The 20,060-nt window shown below is 48.1% G+C and overlaps 1 protein-coding gene across 1 annotated transcript in view; it reads right to left on the bottom strand.

Annotated features, from left to right (window-relative positions):
* Positions 1–19,489: 19,489 nt before the first annotated feature.
* Positions 19,490–20,060, bottom strand: part of LOC149344316 (uncharacterized) — a 32,620-nt gene continuing 32,049 nt past the window's right edge. The window contains exon 3 of the mRNA XM_089546243.1: positions 19,490–20,059. Coding sequence (XP_089402369.1) covers positions 19,619–20,059 — 441 coding nt within the window. The 3' untranslated portion in view covers positions 19,490–19,618. The remainder of the gene's footprint in view (position 20,060) is intronic.

Genomic DNA, 20,060 nt, shown 5'->3' with positions numbered 1-20,060 from the left:
CTACCGACGCCCTAAAACAAGAAAATGAAGCATTGAAAGCCAGATTGAATGCTCTTGAGGATAGATCCCGGAGGGACAATCTGGTGTTTTTCGGTATTCCAGATGTGGCAGGTGAAAATGGAAGGAATCCGAAGATAAAATTAGGAATGTGCTTCTTCAGGAATCGTTGTTAGATACTGCTACCAGTGATATCTCCCGAGCACATCGGATTGGTATAGCTAAGCCAGATAAAACTAGGCCAATTGTTGTTAAATTTACAAACTATAAATCAAAGGAGAAAGTGCTTAGCTTTAAATCAAAGTTGAAAGAGTCCGACGTTGTAGTCTCTGAAGACTTCTGCCCAGCCACTTTACACGCTAGGAAAAAACTAATCGAATTTGCTAAGCAAACCGCGCCAGGAAAATTGTTTAAGCTTCGCTACAACAAGCTTCTCTTAAACAACAAATGTTACGTGTACTGTCCAGTCACCAGTAGTGTCAGAGAACAAAGTAACACACATGCTTCGGCTGCACAGATCGCAAACTCTCGTACTGATTCTACTGATTCTACTGATTCTTCATAGCTAACAGATAAATCGCACAAACGACCACAAGGGCCTAATAACGTCACTGTCCTTTTCACGAACATACGCAGTGCGATTAGAAATCGCGATGAACTGTCCTCCGCTACTGACACTACTTGCGCTGATATCGTTATCTTAACAGAAACGTGGCTAAGTGATTCCGTTCGAAACGAAGAAATCTTTTGCACTAAAAAACGCTTTTCGGTATTTCGCTGTGATCGTTCTTTTCGGCGAGGGGGTGGGGTACTGATTGCTGTTTCTGAAGACTTGAAATGCTTGCCGTTCGAAGTTGCCACTCCGCTCGAATTCACTTGTGTTCAAATCACAGTTGGTCTTCAAAAGCTAGTATTTTGTGCTTGTTATCGACCGCCGTCGAGTCCTTCCGGGTTTTGCGAAGATCTTCACGACACCCTAAACATTATTAACACTACATTTCCCAATCTTCCTATTCTTTTATTTGGCGATTTTAACTTTCCTGATATTAACTGGACATGCACCACGTTTAGCCCAAGAGCTAGTACTTCAGAATCATCAAATTTTATATCGGTCTGCTCCGACTTTTGTTTAACACAGGTAATTACTCAGCCAACAAGACTGACAGATTCCACATCCAATACATTGGACCTATTGCTAACAAATGCGCCACATTTAGTTTCCAACATTAATTACTTGCCAGGAATAAGTGACCATTCTCTACTTGCAGTCGAATTGAACTTACCGTCATTCAAAATGCGAAGTAAAAAGAAAGTTATATACAATTACGGCAAGGCTAATTTCTCAGCTATGAATGAGGCCCTTGAGCATTTTCTCGACAGTTTTCTAACAAACTTCGATCAACGTTCAGTCGACATTAATTGGTGTTTGTTTAGGGATAAACTGCATGAACTTATAGATTTACACATCCCACAGATAAACATCACAACGAACCTTCATTCTCCGTGGTATAACCGGCAATTAAAACGTATCGATAATAGGAAGAGACGAATCTTTAGGAAAGCGAAGTCCTCCGGTAAACCGGAGCTTTGGTCGAAGCTAAAAGAAATTAGCAAAAGCTACAAAATAACATTGAAAGAAACGAAAGAGAACTTTTTTAATGTGATATTACCTTCAATGTTGACTAGCAATCCCAAAAAATTCTGGAGCATCATAAATAAGCAAGACCAATCAGACATTTCACTTCACGACTCCCAATCAAATCCTGTTCCAGCTACTAATTGTGCTAATATTCTAAATGAAACTTTTGGTAAAGCCTTTTCATGCACTTCTAATGCAACGTTCCCTGATTATGAATATCACATTGAGTTTCCAATGGATCCGATAAGGTTTGATTCTTTTGGTATCATTAATATCATTGACAACCTAAAACTGAGTTCATCTTGTGGCCCTGACAATATTAACACTAAAATATTGAAGAACACTAAAGTTTACACCGCTATCATATTATCTAAAATATTCGAACAGTCGATTGAGCTCGGCAGGTTACCAGAAGACTGGAAGATAGCTAAGGTGGTTCCACTCCACAAATCTGGTGACAAGCACTCATCAGCTAACTACCGCCCAATATCGTTAACCAGCATTTGCTGCAAAATCATGGAGCATGTCATATATTCTCACTTGGTAAAGTTTCTTGAAAACAACTCATTTTTCACCCCTATGCAACATGCCTTTCGTAAATTTTTTTCTTGCGAAACACAGCTTCTCACTTTAACTTATGACATTCAATGTTTTCTTGACCGCGGTTGTGAAGTCGACTGTATCTTTCTAGATTTTTGTAAAGCATTCGACAAAGTATCCCATAGCTTGCTTGTTTATAAACTCAGCAAACTGAATATTGACCCTAACGTACTAGCGTGGATTAAATCCTTTCTAACGAACCGATCACAATTCGTGCACGCTAACAATCACAACTCTTCGTTAATTGCAGTAACATCTGGTGTGCCGCAGGGATCGGTGCTCGGTCCCTTACTTTTTCTTGTTTATATTAACGATCTACCTTCCAACCTTTTCTGTTCTATGAAACTTTTTGCTGATGACTGTGCTGTTTACCATGTGATTAAGAATTCTAACAACGTTGAATTGCTACAAACTGACCTGGACGCAGTCTCTATCTGGTGCTCTAAATGGCGAATGACCCTTAATGAAACTAAATGCAAAGTGATGCGCTTCTCACGTCGTAAAATGGCTAATACTCCAGTCTATTCTATTAACAATACATCTTTAGCACCAGTTACATCGTTTAAATATCTTGGTGTGTATCTAACCCCAAACCTCACTTGGAATGATCATGTCAGCCACATTGTCGCCAACGCTAATCGCATGCTGGGATACATAAAAAGAAATTTTTCTCTCGCTTCTTCTTCTGTCAAACTAACACTCTATAAATCTTTGGTGCGTTCTAAGGTAGAATATGCTTCTTCAATTTGGGACCCGCAAACTAAATCATTGATAACAGCTCTTGAAGCTGTACAAAATCGAGCAGCCCGTTTTATTTTTTCAGACTATAATCGTTCACATAGCGTGACACTCATGAAAAATGCATTGTCATTACCACCCCTTGAGACGCGCAGAAAAGTGTCACGACTGAGCCTTTTCTTTAAAATTTTTCACACGAATGAATACCTAAAAAGAGCACTGTTCACTCCACCTACATATATTTCATCACGCGTTGATCATCCGCAGAAGGTCGGCATCCCACTCTGCCGCACTACTGCTTGCTTGGCATCTTTCATTCCCAGGACGTCATCGGAGTGGAACCACCTACCTGCAGCCTTACTTACTACTAACAACATTGAAGAATTTAAAAAACGGTTGCGGGATCATTTTGTCGTAGATTAGATAAAATGGTCATTTTATTTATTTTCACGTTGCTATCCTGTATACAGCGATTTCGCCAATTTTAAACATGCATTTTCGTTATTTTTGCCGCTTACTGTTGCTAACTGTGTTGTCATTGCTTTGTATTATAGCTTGTGTTATGAGTATTTCTAAATGACCTTATGCCTTAACACTACTTTGTATACTTTTGTTTCTCAAACCTAAAGTTTTTTCGCGTTTCATACTTTTTTGCAATATTGTTTACTTGTATTCTCTTAACATCGAAATCTTGTGTAATGATGCTGCTAAATACGCGCGTTAGCTATTGTTTTAAATAACCCGTTGTGTATATATTCTGTACGTATTTGTAAACTGCTCACTGCCTTCTCTAATGCCCTCCAAGGGCCATGAAGGAACCTGAAATAAATAAATAAATAAATAAATAAACCGAAACTCTACCTGCAGTCCAATCACATGGTCAGTATAGTGGACTTCCTGCTAAGCGTCGGTCGTGTTCCTTCTCCAAAATTGCGAGGACACTTTGGCAACTAAGTGTTGAGAGGCGAAAGCCGAGAGCACTATGCCGTGACGACTTCCGGTGGATGTGACGTCACACAGTTTCCGTGGCTATATCGACGTCCGCGCTGTTTCGACGCAATTTCGACATTTTTGCCTATAATTAATTAACTTGTAACAGGATTTCCAGGGAAACAGCCTTAGGTCAGCTAGCCAAAATGGCGGTCCGCGCACCTGTCATCAACCCAACGATCTCGCGCCATGCGCTGGCGATGGGCAGCGGCGGAAGCCGCTGCCCATTTTCTTTTTTGCAAACTAATTAATCTACAGTCATCAAACTTGGCTTCTAGGTTCACTTTTCCTCCTCTGTCTGAAGCAACCGTTGGTTTTCTTCTCTCTTTTTTAGTTCCCGAGTTAAACGCGTGTGACACGCTTTGTTAACGGACGACAGTATGAGCCATTAAAGGCTTTCGCCTTAAAAAAGGGAAGCTGACGGGGCTATATTCTGATTCATCGTCTCCCCGTGTACAGTGGACACCGAGCGTGTGACACCTTCAGGTGGTCTCCCTTCGGGCGCAGGTTTTTCCTGATGGGCAGCTACGCGATGTGCGCGGCCATCGTTGTCCTCTGCCTGGTAGCCCTCGTGGAAGTCCTGACGGCGGTCCGCGACGATCCGGCGCTGTCCACGAGCAGCGGCATATTATTGGGCAGCCGGCTGCACACATCCTCGGGGAGAACCGTGCACCAGTTCCTAGGCGTGCCGTACGGCCTCGACACGAGCGGTCAGCGCCGCTTCGCTGATCCCGAGGCCCTGGGGAGGTGAGCGCTCGATAACGCGGTCTCCATGCCTTACACGGGTGACGCCAGGAGCAAATGTGGCACTTTTCAAAGGTCGATGCTCGCGGACGAGAGAGCTTCCGGGATTAACAGGGGTTCTGCGTTTGCGCGTGAGCGTTTTTTCTCCGCACTGCGCCAGGATACTTATGTCCCACAGTTCCAGTACCCCGGACGCCTGCCAACCGACCAGGCAGAGCCTGTAGGAGGGTGGCAGTTTAATTAAATAATTTTTCTTTTTTCTATTTGGCGCATAGGAACAAGTTACAGCCGTGTGAATGTGAGTATGCGCAATGTTCACGAGTATAAGATGTTCAGTGGTGGAACTACCAAACCGCAGCATTTGCCTAGTGGTTGGGGATCCGCCTCGTATGCGGCAAGTGTGAGGTTCGATCAACTAGCCGCTGGGGACCCACCGGTAATACAATGGGTGCAGGGTTTGCCCTGGCTTGTTGCTCGGGATATGCTTGGAAGATGGGCCTCTGACTCCGTCTTGAGTAGACAACAACACCATAAGCCATGGCACTCTATGACTTCTCGTTAGAGGCACCAATGCCTTCTAAATGTGAAGTATGACCTCAGTGGCCTTGTTCCTTCGCATGTTTTTTCTGGGTGTGGCAACTCGTAAAACGTTTCTAGTCGGTACAGTACTTTATCCATTCCTCTGTCGTAAATGAGGTATTTCTGCTTTCCTTTTTGTGCTGACAACTTCATAATGCTTCAAAATCGTCCGTGGTTTCGACAGTGGCCACGGAGAAGTTAGGTTATCCTTCAGTGACGTGCTTGCCTTCGCTTTTCATTACAAACCAACTGGCGCAACGTTTATTGTCACGCTGTTCGAGGCATTCACGTCTCCCGGGCGTTTTCTTTGACGCAGCTTCCTTCCAAATTCTTTCCCAGTTCTTCCTAAAAAAGAGGAGATACATTTGGGTCTTGCTGCTCTGTGTCAAAATTTCTGTGCAGCCCCATTCACAGAAAAAAGAAAACTAGCGTGAAAGGCGCGAAAAAAAAAAGCGACAGGGGACACACCGCCAGTGTATTATATTGTAGTTTTTTTCTCACCTTTTTACCCCTACGAACGCGCACAAACTCGCCCATCAGTCTGCCATTTTAAAGTATTAAGGCTGTTCTAATCTAAACTGACGCTGACAAACCCCGATCTTTTTATAGCGAGGCAACCTAGCGACATGTCTGCTCTCTGAAGAAAGTAATTTTGAGCGGCATATATTCTCCTCGGCAACATACGCGAGATTCTTTTAAAAACAACGAGCGAGGATTTATTTTCAACTAGGCACAAAAGAAAGTCACCGCTTGGAGAGCGTAGAAGGGAGTCGCACCCAACTCCGGAATCGTTGCCGACATTGGCGAAGCAATCGTCCCTGTATGCGTGCTTCAGCCCCGATCCCGACTCAAATCACTGTCACAAACCGGCACCGCCTTCTTTCAGGTGGAGCAATGGGCGATTACCAACTGTTCTTGGGGAGGGGGTCGAGTCGTTTCCTCGGGCACAATAGGTGGATCAGTGCTGTACCTTGACATCTTGACGGAAGCGACACGCCAAATCTTTTAAAGAGACCCTGCGGACGAACAGAAGCTGGCCTGTATCGATGGGGTATCGAGCTTTAATCCCAAAGAGTCCACTGTCACCGAAAGCGGAGATTTTATAGGCTAGAAAACACCTAAAAAAATCTAAACACCGGTGTCGCCATCACCGGCCGAACGCTGAAGTAAAAACCATACGTCGGCATCGATTTTAATGCGCTAGCACTAGAGCGATCACTAGCGAAAAAACCGTCTCTGTTCATGTTGAAGCCATGCCGTCATGTTTGCAGCTTAGGACGTCGGCACTTGTTGCGTAGCTCTTCCGTAGGTGATGAACCCTAAAGCGTTTCCTGAGAAATGTTTATGCCACATAAAACACTGCGGCCGTATTCTACAAGGTATCCATTTTAAAATGACCATTTCGCGTCCGTTTTATTCTCTGTCATTGGTCACTCAGATCTACCCGCGGTTTTCAAGCGTCCGTGGAAAGCGACACGGACTTCGGGCCAAAGGCGACTGGAACTCACCGTTGGCTGCATACCGCAGCCTATGGCAGCCAGTTGGCAGGTCCTGTCACCGGCTGTTGGCAGGGTACTGCGGTTCACCTCACACCGCAGTCAATGCCAGCCGATGGTGAGGTCAAGTCGCCAGCCACCCAATGGCCGGGACGCTTTCCACAGACGCCTGAAAGCCGCGGGTATATCTGAGTGACCAATGACAGAGGACCAGAAGGGCACCAAATGGCCATTTTAAAATGGGTAGCTTATAGAATACGGCCCCTGGTTTACATTCAGTGCATCTTTACATACTTACTACAAAACTTCCTGCCTTACCTTCAACACTCCTGCTACACTGATAACTTCCAAGTGAAAAGTTCAATCTCTCTCCAAAACCCACGACCCCCTACCGCCGCCGGCCACATACACGACCGACCTGCCTGGCCGGCGCTAAACATCTTCCAGAGCTCTCTGCCGCTCGCTCGCATCCATTATGTCACCCTCCTTTTCGGTCCTTCCCGGATCATAAGCGAGCAGAGTCTGCGCACACCCGGTCGGTACCCAACGGCAAGAAAACGGCGAAGATGGTGCGCAGACGGGAACTGGGGGCAAAGCTCGAAGGTCCTCGTGGTGACAATAGGGAGTTTTAGAATAGTGGTATACCCTATTTATTAAGGGCGTAGTGGAATAGTGGGGCGCTGTGCGCATGCGCAGGACAATAACCCAAAGGGCTTTTTTTTTTTTCTTAGGAGAAACCTTGTTGCGTTAAAACAAGAAAAAAGTGCAACACTGGACCGATAGCCTCAAAGGCTAGTGGCAGCTCCAATGCAAAAATTTAACAGCTTCAGCCGCAGAGGGTGGAGGGCTGAAAAAATAAGTGATACTGTACACGCAACAGTACTACATTGCTCTGCGCATGCGAATTGCCGCCCCGCTATTGCCCCATACCCCTAATCGATAGGGTCTCCTATTCTAAATCTCCCTAATGTCTGGGCCCATTGGTCGACCTGGGAGCGGGATTGTCCGGCGCCTGCAGGGTTGTACAGCCCCCGTCAGATGTATACAGTCCAGAAGAGAGTTCTAGGAGTTTCAGGGGTGGAAGCGAATATATGTGATTTCCTTCCCTCCTACTTTCGAGCGAAACTGACTCTGTGGAATAGTGCGGAGTGAAGCCAGTCTTTTAGCTATAGTGAAGCGGTTAGACGACGACGACAAAGAGCGATGGCACGAGTGGGAAGAGTAGAAGACGACAACGTAGTTCGGACTGTGTTCTCGGTGCCGCTCGCAGCTGTTCTTTTCTATTTGTAAATATTTGTAAATATATTCTTTCCCGCAACATATTTGGTGGAGGTGCGGATTTCCCCTACGTCTACCGACGACGGAGCTCCGCAGCGGCCGCCAGTTGCCTTCCCTCATCATGACCCAAGACGCCTCCCAGCAAACCTCAGCCCCGGCCATGACATCACTCGTTCTTTCTCCCCCTTGTGACCCTGGGACATTCTCTGGTACCGACAACACTGACGTCGACGACTGGATCAACATGTACGAGCGAGTGAGTACCTACAACCGCTGGGATCCGACCCTTATGCTCGCAAATGTAATATTCTATCTAAAAGACACCGTCCGGGTCTGGTATGAGACCCACGAAGACCATCTGACCAGCTGGGACGTGTGCAAAGAGAAACTCCGCGAATTGTTTGGACGGCCGCTCGGCCGAACGCTTGCCGCTAAGAAGGACCTCGCCTCCCGAGCTCAAACATCTACGGAGTCCTATGTGTCGTACATTCAAGATGTGCTGGCCCTCTGTCACAACGTTGACGCCAACATGCCCGAGTCTGACAAAATCGGCCACGTGTTGAAGGGTATCGCCGACGATGCCTTCAACTTGCTCGTATACAAGAACTGCACTACAGTCGACGGAGTTAAGGAATTTCGACGCTTCGAGGAAGCCAAAAGCAGGCGTATTAGCCAGCCGCACACACGCCTCCCCAACACGGCTGCGACTTCTTCATGTGACGACCTGCGACACCGGGAAACTCCAGCGCCCCCAGAAAATGTGACCCGCATCATCCGACGCGAGCTCGAAGCTATGTCCCCTGCCCCCCTGCATCTACATGATGGCGACAACCGCTTGCCTACCATCTCTCTGGTACAAGCTGTCGTCCGCCAAGAGCTTGCAAACCTTGGTTTCCAGTCCGTCAGCCCCGTACGGCCTTCACCACCACCCGAAATCACTGCGATTGCTCCTGGACGACCTTCGTACTTCACTCCACGTCGCCGAAACCCTAACGACTGGCGGACAACCGATGACAGGCCCATTTGTTTCCACTGCTACCGCATTGGCCACATCTCCCGCCACTGTCGAAATTATCGGTCCCGTCGCAGCACATACCGTCCTCTCAGCTCCCACCGCGACGACGAACAGCCCAGCCACTACACGCCCCCTCCAGCCCAGCACAGTGCTACAGTCGACGGCCAGATTCCCCGCTGCAGCCGCTCCCCGTCCTCCCTGCGTCGACAGTCTCGTTCGCCCCAACGCCGTCGCTCCTCTCCTGGCCCCTACGGACGCTCGCAAGCGGAAAACTAGACGCTGCAGTGTCTGGAGGTGATGCTGCAGTACAGCCCCAGTCCCAAAATCCGCGATTAGCCCTTCGCGCACACCATAATTTGCTCGCCATTCATGTCGATGCAGTGCCTGTGAGAGCCCTGATCGATAAGGCGTGCACGTATCCGTCATGAGTTCAGCCCTACGACGCCGCCTCCGAAAAGTACTGACCCCTGCACCCAAAGCCGTTCTCCGCGTTGCCGACGGCGGAACGCCTCATGTTGTTGGACTATGCACAGCCCGTGTGACTATATCCGGCCGCCATACATCCGTTCTGTTCTCTGTTCTGGATCAGTGCCCTCATGAAGTCATTCTTGGCCTCGACTTCTTGTCTGAGCATTCAGCCCTCATTGACTGCGCCACTAATATTGTTCAGCTTGACCTTCCTCTTTCTGCGGAGTCGCCGTCCTCAGTTATACACCGTATTTGTGCTGTCGACTTTGTCCGTCTACCGCCTCAAGCCGCAACTTACATTTCTTTCTCATCTGTTCCCCCTGTACCTGATGGTCACTACGTAGTCACTCCGGAACTTGACGTCGCCCTGACGCGCAGCATTGCGCTTCCACACATTGTATTTACAATGTCGGCCAACCGAGCGTACATTCCGGTCCTGAACTTTGGTTCATCCATCCAACAGCTCCCGCAAGGCATCTCACTCGCCATGCTGTGCCCTGCTACCGAATGTGTGATATCAGTGGTGGACAGCTGCTTACCTTCCACTCAGCAATGCCGGTTGCCTGCGGCCCCATCAACAGCGAACCCAACGGACGACTACGCCGACATGATCGCTTCTGACCTACCGCCGATGCAAGCTCGCGATCTTAGGTGCCTCTTATCATCTTTCCGCGACATCTTCGACTTTGATAGCCGTGTTTTGGCTCGGACCTCTGTGGTGACGCATCACATAAACACCAGTGATTCCGCTCCTCTCCGCAGACGTCCGTACCGAGTGTCCAGCGCCGAACGCACCGTTATAAATCAAGAGGTGGACAAGATGCTCGCAAAAGACATCATCGCGCCCTCGTCATGTCCTTGGGCTTCACCAGTCGTCCTGGTGGAAAAGAAGGACGGCAGCTGGCGCTTCTGCGTTGATTACCGGCACCTCAACCGCATCACAAAAAAAGACGTATATACATTCCCAAGGATTGATGATGCATTAGATTGCCTCCTCGGCGCCAAATATTTCTCTTCAATTGATCTTCGATCGGGGTACTGGCAAATTGCCGTTGATGAAAAGGACCGCGAGAAGACCGCCTTCGTGACGCCTGATGGCTTATACCAGTTTAAAGTCATGCCGTTCGGCCTCTGTAACGCCCCGGCTACCTTCGAACGAATGATGGACTCCCTTCTTCGTGGCTTTAAATGGTCCACTTGCCTCTGTTACCTAGACGATGTTGTGGTTTTCTCGCCTACTTTTGCCACGCACCTCGAGCTCCTGTCCAATATTCTGACAGTGTTTCGTAACGCCGGACTTCAGCTGAACTCATCGAAATGCAAGTTCGGTCGTCGCCAACTCACTGTTCTCGGACACCTCGTTGACGCTTCTGGTGTACACCCAGATCCCATCAAAATTCAAGCTGTGAAGGACTTTTCTCTTCCAAGGTCGTCGAAAGATGTGCGCAGCTTTGTCGGCTTGTGCTCGTATTTTCGCCGTTTTATCAAAGATTTCGCCGGCATCGCTCGTCCCCTCACCGATCTTCTGAAGAACGACACCCCCTTTACCTGGGGCCCTGCTCAAGAGAACTCATTTTCATCCCTCGTCCATTTGCTGACCACTCCGCCCATCTTAGCACATTTTGACCCGTCGTCTCCCGCAGAGGTTCGCACCGACGCCTCCGGATATGGCATCGGCGCCGTCCTAGCCCAACGTCAACAGGGTCAAGATCGAGTCATCGCTTAAGCCAGCCGCCTACTTTCCGCCGTAGAGCAAAATTACATCATTACTGAGCGCGAGTGTCTTGCCCTTGTCTGGGCAGTAGCTAAATTCAGACCCTACCTGTTCGGCCGTTCATTCGCTGTTGTCACTGATCACCACGCTCTCTGTTGGCTGTCTTCACTAAAAGATCCCACCGGTCGCCTTGGTCGCTGGGCATTGCGCCTCCAAGAATACTCATACTCCGTCGTGTACAAGTCAGGGCGCCATCACCAGCACGCTGAGTGTTTATCCCGATACCCTGTGGAACCACCTGACCTAGAGGACGCTGAGACCCTGCCCTGCCTCTTAGCTATCTCTGATCTTGCCGATATTGCCAACGAACAGCGCCACGACTCATCTTTACAACCTATCTTTGATGACATCCGTTCTGCAAACCGATCTCCGTCTCTGAACCTTTATGTGCTCCAGAACGGCATTTTGTATCGCCGAAACCTACGCTCCGACGGCCCTCCGCTCCTGCTCGTGATACCCCAACGTCTACGCTCTTCTGTCCTTGAAGAACTGCACGATCTGCCGACAGCCGGTCACCTTGGCGTGTCCCGCACGTACGCTCGGGTGCGGCATCGCTTCTTTTGGCCTGGTCTCTATCGTTCCGTCAAGCGTTACGTGGCCGCTTGCGACCTGTGTCAACGTCGGAAAAGGCCCTCCACTTTGCCTGCCGGTCTTCTGCAACCCATCGACATACCTCCGGAACCTTTTCACCGTGTTGGCCTCGACCTTCTTGGCCCTTTTCCGACGTCCCTCTCCGGCAAGAAGTGGATCGCTGTCGCAACTGATTATACGACTCGGTACGCCATCACGCGTGCTTTGCCGTCCAGCTGCGCTACCGATGTCGCCGATTTTCTTCTGCAAGACGTCATCCTTCCCCACGGCGCCCCTCGTCAACTGCTCACCGACCGCGGTCGTTATTTTCTATCCAGAGTAGTTCACGACATTCTTCGTTCGTGTGACACGCAGCACCAGCTCGCGACAGCTTACCACCCACAAACCAATGGGCTTACGGAAAGGTTCAACCGCACGCTCACCGACATGTTAGCCATGTACTATCGCGCTCAATATGAGTTGCAACGCGCCGTCATCGACCGGGGCTCGTTCCGTGGTGTGCCTCCTCCAAACAGTCGCTCGGAATTCTGGGAGAAGCTGCTGTTCCAGGAAACAACAGCACCCCCGCTCAGGAAAAACGTTTCTCCCAGAATTCCGAGCGACTGTTTCGAGGAGGCACACCACGGAACGAGCCCCGGTCGATGACGGCGCGTTGCAACTCATATTGAGCGCGATAGTACGTATCGCCAGACCACCGAGATTGGGACGCAGCCTTGCCTTATGTGACATTTGCATACAACTCTTCACTTCATGACAGAACAGGCTATTCTCCTTTCTACCTTTTGTTTGGTAGGCATCCCACCTTGCCTTTGGACACACTCATGCCACCTTCTTCAGCCCCCACCACTGCTTACGCTCGGGACGCCATCTCCCAGGCCACGCTGGCGCGCCAAATAGCACGTAGTAGGCTCCAAGCCTCTCAAGTTTCCTAGAAGTCAGCCTACGACCGCCGTCACCAGGCCGTCGAATTTACCCCGGGATCACTCGTCCTTCTCTGGACGCCCTCTCGCAGCGTCGGTCTCTCCGAGAAGCTCCTTTCGCACTACCGTGGCCCTTACCGTGTCGTGCGCCGTGTTACCGACGTGAACTATGAAATTGCTCCCCTTGAAACCTCGCCATCGTCCTCTGGCGCCACCACCGACATCGTCCACGTCTGTCGCCTTAAACCTTATCATGACGCTCATACGTCGCCGCCCTAACGCCGAGACGGCGTTTCAGTAGCCGGGGGTCCTGAAGCGGGTAGACGACGACGACAAAGAGCGATGGCACGAGTGGGAAGAGTAGAAGACGACAACGTAGTTCGGACTGTGTTCTCAGTGCCGCTCGCAGCTGTTCTTTTCTATTTGTAAATATTTGTAAATATATTCTTTCCCGCAACAATAGTTTCCGCTATGGCACTAGCCTCTTTCCTCTAATATACCCGCTGTGTCTGTGCGGAAATTTTGACTGGCAGTGTTCTTCCCGGGCTTGTTAGTATTTTGACCTTTTGCATCCTCACGTGCCTTCTTGAGGTTGCAGTTGATGTTTATTTCCTTCAGAGATGAAAAAGGCAACTGTGACAATGCGGTAAAGCCTGACGAGGTCACAATTCCCCAAAGCAGTGCCTACAGCAGTGTGCAACACAGAAATTCCAAATGTTAAAAGAGCTTAATAGCAAAACAAAATAGTTACATCAAACGTCAATATTATACAATCAATACTTACCGCACCAATACTGTAAACAGACAATGCACCATGAAATCGAGGCAGTCTAGAAGCATGGCGCGAAATCACTAGAGAAAAGACTCGTACAATAAACTTGACAGGAAAACAAAAGATGCTTCCCTGAAAAAAAAAGATATTTTATTTCATTATTGATCAGTTGCTTCTTAATGTTTTCTTATTTGTTCTCAGAGAGACCAAACGTGACACTTAAGGATGGGTTATTGAGAACCGGAATCTCGCAATACAATAGCGCAAAAGTCTGATAGACTTTGAATGAAATCCAGATGATTTTATTTTCACTGGATTTTTTTTTCGAGGGAGGGTCGAAACCATCGGCCTGCATGTGAACATCGTGGTGTTCTGCTACTCACTGAATATTCTGTGCCCGCGGCCTTTTTGTTAACTGTTTACTATGTCAGAGCAAAATAACTGTTCAACATCATATTTGTTGAACCCGTCTAGTAAACATTTTGATACAGTGTGTGCTGTGATTCATCCAGCCGCTAACCAGCCGGCATGTTTCGGTCGGTGCCAACTTGTGTAGCACTGCAACTCAAAACCTACTCTTATAAAGTTTGGAGTTGCCACGCTATAGATGTGATGAGAAGAGACCGGGCATATCCGTAATGTCACCTTGCAGGTTCCCAGGCGACATGTATAAGGCTGTGAAAGAGGGCTCACCCTGCACCCAGTGGATCAATGGCTCGGTGTGGGGCTCCGAAGACTGCCTGCGCCTGTCGATATGGGCGCCCTCTGGCGGCGGCGGTCGGTCCAGGAGGAGCGTGGTGTTCGCCCTGACCGGGAACTGGTTCCAGAGTGGACACGTAAGTTCTCCAACGAGCGGCAGCATGCGCACGCCTATCTACGATATTCTGTACGCCTTGTTCACGTCTTGCTCCTCGTGAAGAAAGCATTACAAAGGAACCCATCATTACAGGATAAAAGTGTGTTTATTCGGAGTCAGCCGTGCATCTTCTGGCAGTCATCGTTTGAATGAGAGTCCTCATAAAAGAGAACCACCATTGCGGCATTGTGTCACACCTGTTATGTGTCTCGGTGCGCTCGTGCTGCTGTGTAGAGAATGACCGCTTCCTGCATTTGAGGAGAAAAACGAGGGCAATAGAATACGGAGAAGAGAAGTCTGGGAAAGCGGTGTATTGGAGCATTTGGCAGCACGTTGTTCGAATAGCCCATGTACTTCATTCCTGTCATCCGCCAGGCAACGGCTCGCAGTTCATATATGTTGATGGATACCGCGCGAATCTTGTAAAGGAAGAAAAAAGAAAAGGCTCACATTAAAGGGAACACATCGGCACAACTGGACATTGATTTCACCGTGCAGATCCTCACGATATAAATTCTCACGTTCCTCCCGATTTAAATCTGAGATGAAGTTAACCGCCACTTTTCCAACTGCCACTCCCAAGAGCTGTTTTTATACGTACATTGTAGGAGATAAAAGTAAGCGTACCATGCAAACGTCGTCCGAATTGTGATGCTGCGCCGCCTGGTGACCCGGCGCCAAACTGCCGAGACCACGCTTAGCGCACCTATGCCGCTCTCGCGTGGAAGCTCCTCCGAGAGTGCCACCGTGACGAATTAATTCCCAACGAAGAGAAAAACGTTCTTCAGGTGAATATGTTTGAAGGCGTCAAATGTTATCTGAAGAGCGGCAGATGCAACGAAGCGCTAAATTTTCTCCCCTCATCGTGACAGTTCGCAATCACCAAGAAATTTCTCTCATCAAACACGGAGGATGAAAAGCCGCTGCGCGGGGACTTTGAGTCGATATGTGACGGTATGCCACCGGCGTCTTTTACCACATGCTAGCAAACCGCTCGAAGCTTATGTACTCCTCATTATTTCGGCTTGCCAGAAATGCATAAGTAATGAGTGCTGCTTCCATTTATGTTGGGTGTGCCAGCTGGCATTTGTTCCTCGTCCACCATCGAATGCAAGCGAGATAAATAGCATATACAAATAGACGACCACGCCGACTCACCCTTGCAGACGGCTTCCGACGGCGCTGTGAACTGGGCCGAACTGGCAGGAGCAACTGGCGCCGTGGTCGTGGCCCCGAACCACAGGCTCGGGGTATTCGGATTCCTCAACGCGGGAGTCCGGGGCCTGCTGGGGAACGTGGCCCTGGAGGACTTGCTGCTAGCGCTGTCCTGGATCAAGAGGAACTCGGCGGCGTTGAACGTGGACCCTCAGGACGTGTCCGCCTTCGGCATAGGCTCAGGGGCTTACTTGCTCTCTGTAATACTCATGTCATCAGATGCCAGCGAGGCTGTCTTCAGGCGAGCTTTCCTCCAGGGTCCGTGCCCGGCCGCTCCCTTGCCTCGTAACACTCCCGAGATGGGTAGAGCCCACATGGAGAGGATGTGCCGCAATCTCGGGTGCTATGGGCCGAGATTCGCGGAGCAAGTCGAATGTCTCCGTTCGGTGTCTCAAGAGGACCTCCTCACCGCTTCGCTAAACCTCAGCGCACCTCTACGGTTCGTCCCCGGCGCATTCTATGGCGAAGCGCTGTCGACCCTTCATGAGACGGCGACCTTTTCTGACGTTAAAATTGTTCTCGGAAGTGACGTTAGCGAAGGGAAGCGCCTTTACGACGACGTTATTCTCCCTTTCACTACGGCGTCCAGAAACTCTACGGCATTGCGAACGGTGGACGTCTTCGAGACTATGCTGTTGTTCATAAAAAACGACACTAGCAGCTTTAATGCGGACACCTTTCAAAAGGAAGTGGATGCAATGGCACTGAATAATATTGACGAAGCCTTGGTTCAACTTCTTACCACGTGTACGTCGAAGATGATGGCGGACTCGGTGTCTGCGAGGAATGGCACGGTTTTCCACTATGTCTCGAAAGGCGACCATACTTACGACGTCGCTCTGGGGATGTCAGACATCGCGGCCTTCCTTTCAAAAGGGCAAGCAAAAGTGATTTATTTTTTCCAATGCAACCTCTTGGTCACATCATTATCACCTTTCTGTTATAAAGCGCCTAATATCTATAACTTTACTGTTCTACTTATGCGAGTATAGTATAGCGTTTTTCTGTACGATGACTATACTGGTGACTCGTATAATCATCTGAACTCTGAACAGCCTCGGTGTCAACTGTAGTCCAGGAAATACAGAAGTGTAATGCTATGAATACTGAGAATGCGAAAGAAGTTGGTAAGAGACTAAAACAACAGAACGGTAGCTGCAGAACGCTCTACTTCCTCCGAGAGGTGTACATTGATGTGCATGCGTGTTGTTTGAACGTAACGTTACCTTGTCGAAATCAATGGATAAGCGTCATTTTATTTTCACGCAGGGTGCTCCCAGCATTGAAGAATGGTCTGTCCTGGCCTCCTTACGGAGCCCAAAAGTATTCGCTGTCCTTCATCCACTCTGGAGATATCATACAAGACTTCGCAAGTAGCGTCTGCAACAAGGCTAACCTTCTCTTACGATATCTGCTGTAGTCAAGTGCTGCAGCTTACCTATCACATTTAACAAGTGTTCACGCTTATATTTGTGCGAATACAATCAAGTTCATCAATTCTCTAGAAGTGGTTTCTTTAATTCTCCCGTTTTGTTTCCAAGGTAGCATTTATTGTCTGAGACAGCTCGAGATCCTTGCACTTTAGCGAAATGTGAGTGCACAAGGATTTATTTATTGATTTGAAATACCTTACAGGCTTATTGGGCATTGTGTAAGAGGGGCGAAACAATTCTATACAGTACATTAATATCCAAAGGAAACAAAAGGTAAAACATAGATAAAAATAAATAAACAATACGGCGCATTAATAACAAATGAAACAAAAGGGAAACATACATTCATGATAAACAATATATCAACAAATTAGAAAAGTAGAAACAACGCGGAAATAAGAGGAAAAAAAGAAAGAATACGCGACACAAGTTAAAGCACAACAATAAAGGATAATGTGCTCGCGGAACGTTGTAACAGTGAGTAACATACACTCACGTAGATACACATTTGAAATTGTATCAGAGTAAATCCAGATCAAGTAGTACCCTCAAACTCAGACAGGCAAAGGAAACAACGAAGAGAATAATGATGACGTGCCTGTATAGTTATACTCTGCACGCCGATATCTCTCGAGAAGAAATGTAAGAGTTTAACCAGAAAGGCGTGCCGGTTATCTCTGAGAAATATGCAATACTTTGGTCTTCAAGTTTAACCAAAATGCTTATAATAAATTGAGCACAACGCAATGATCTCGCATTTCTTATGCATGAAATACTGACGCTGTTTATGTATTTGATGATATAGAACTTACCTCGATTTCGGCGACGATACCATGCGCAGCGACTCCACTTTATAAATATACAATGCGGGAAAGCCAACTCAACGAGCTTTCAAATGCATATTTGTCTCGTCCGTTATTTCGAATTATATTCCTAAGACGGCTAAATAATTTATAAACGAATTTGTTTCCGGTGCTGTTTCGGTTTCAACAGCCGAACACTGACTGTGACTTCAACGTGTGCTTATGAGTCACGTGAGGCGTAAAAAAAAATTGCTGCTTTGTCGTTTTAATTCACTACAATGCTAAAGCCAGCTTGTTACTAAAGAAGGAATGGCAACAACTGTAGATGTAGAGATTATATTGTATAGTTTTTCGTGCCTCACGTGACCTAAAGCACACGTCGACGTCAGTCATCATTTGGCTGTTGAAAGCGAGAAAACGTGACAGAAATATTCGATTATAAATTATTTAGCGGCTGTAGGTGAACACCAGGTGGTGATTCATGCATAGTAATGTATTCCGCATCATTGCAGAGAAGAAAACATGCCACTGTAGTGTACCAACTGTCACAGGTTCCGCTACCGGCATGCGCCGACACTACGCTGCGCCTGAAGACGACGAAGTTGTCCCCCTCTCTTGGTGCTGGCTACGACTGAATATGCTGCAAGATCAGTCATAGCGGCCCGGTCTCTCCGAGGTCACATAATAAAAACACTCATACAGCACCGAAATTAAGTGTCTACACTTCCTTTTTCTTTAAAGGTGTATAAACACCTAACTTCTGGGTGCGCGTTTTCTTGTTTGTAATGATACGTAAGGCGTTACTACACATCGATTACCAGAAAAACGGGGCTCACCTTCGATGTTGACAGTCTTTAATTATGCGATATGCCATTGCCCTCTAAAATCTAATATAAAGATCGATTAGGTGATTTTAGTTAATCGTTAATTTGCTGAACTCTATGACGTAAATAATGTCCGCCTTAGTCCACCTGCACAAACCGGATCAACCGGCGCTTACAATTTCGTGTAGTGATTACCTTTTGTTTAGGTAACACAAGAGATCATTTCAGAACGGAGTACTTATTTGTCACGGAAGAACAATGCATTTCTTTTTAATCAAAGTTTATTGCCGGGTAAATACACATGGTACCAACCAGCCCACATAAGCATTAATGCTTGCGGGCATGGCTGGGCAGTACAGCATCGTTGGACTAATGCAAAGCCACGCAAAAAAATAAATTTTTATGCACTAAGCGTTGATAGCAAAGAAAAACCCGTAAAGCGTGAGCCAGAACATTATTTAAGCCATACTCTGTTGGATTACGAAGTAATAGCGCAGGAAGGATTCTGTGAGAAAATAATTTAGTACAAATATAACAAGCAAAGAGAAAAGAGTTAACATTGTTTAGTGAGAAATAGCAGTAAGTACAGAAAGAAAATAAGGCGTCAAAAATATTAAGCATCGTCGCACACTTGCCTCTCTCACAGTAAACAGCTTCGCGAGAAAGGAAATTGTTAATCAGTGTCCTGTCGCATTCACTCCGCAGCAAACCAAAAACCTCTCAGAGACGTCTATAGCTAGACGTCTCTGAGAGGTTTTTGGTTTGCTCGGTCTCCTCAATAAGATTAGTTTGTGTGACAGATTCAGTCTACGTCTTGTTTTCGGCGCTGTGAGAGAACGAACCCACATCAGCACGGCCAGATGTCGGCTTCAGTGCGGAGGAAGAGTCACTCCGACTGAATATCCGCCAGTCCTTTGCGCACCGCGGTTAACATGAGGGCGCGCTCAGTGGCCATCGCGGTGGCGGCAAATTCGCCGGCCTGCTGAGCGGTGAGCGTCACACGCCGCTGGCTATCATCTGCCTGCGCACACGCCAGCACCGCCGCCAGGTGCTGGGTCGCCAAGTTGAGGCGGCCGAGAGCGTCGCGAACTTCGCCGAGGAGCGCCGCGGTAGGGAGCCGCTCCGGTGCCCTGTCCTCCAATTCGACGATGGCGGCGGTTGTGGAGAGGTGCTGCCGGAGGCTCTCCAGCTTGCTCTCGCACTGGTACAAGGTGGCCGCCACGCTGGGATCCGAGGTCGACGCAGCTTTGCAGTCTTGAAGACTGGCCACCAAGGAGGTCTCCCCGGAGGTCGGCAGGCTTCCCGGACAGCTCTCGAACTTGGACAAC

Source organism: Amblyomma mixtum, chromosome 5 (genome assembly GCF_055824585.1).
Source record: "Amblyomma mixtum isolate Tamu chromosome 5, ASM5582458v1, whole genome shotgun sequence".
NCBI classification, from domain to species: Eukaryota; Metazoa; Arthropoda; class Arachnida; order Ixodida; family Ixodidae; genus Amblyomma; species Amblyomma mixtum.
This window is presented reverse-complemented; position numbering and strand designations above follow the sequence as displayed.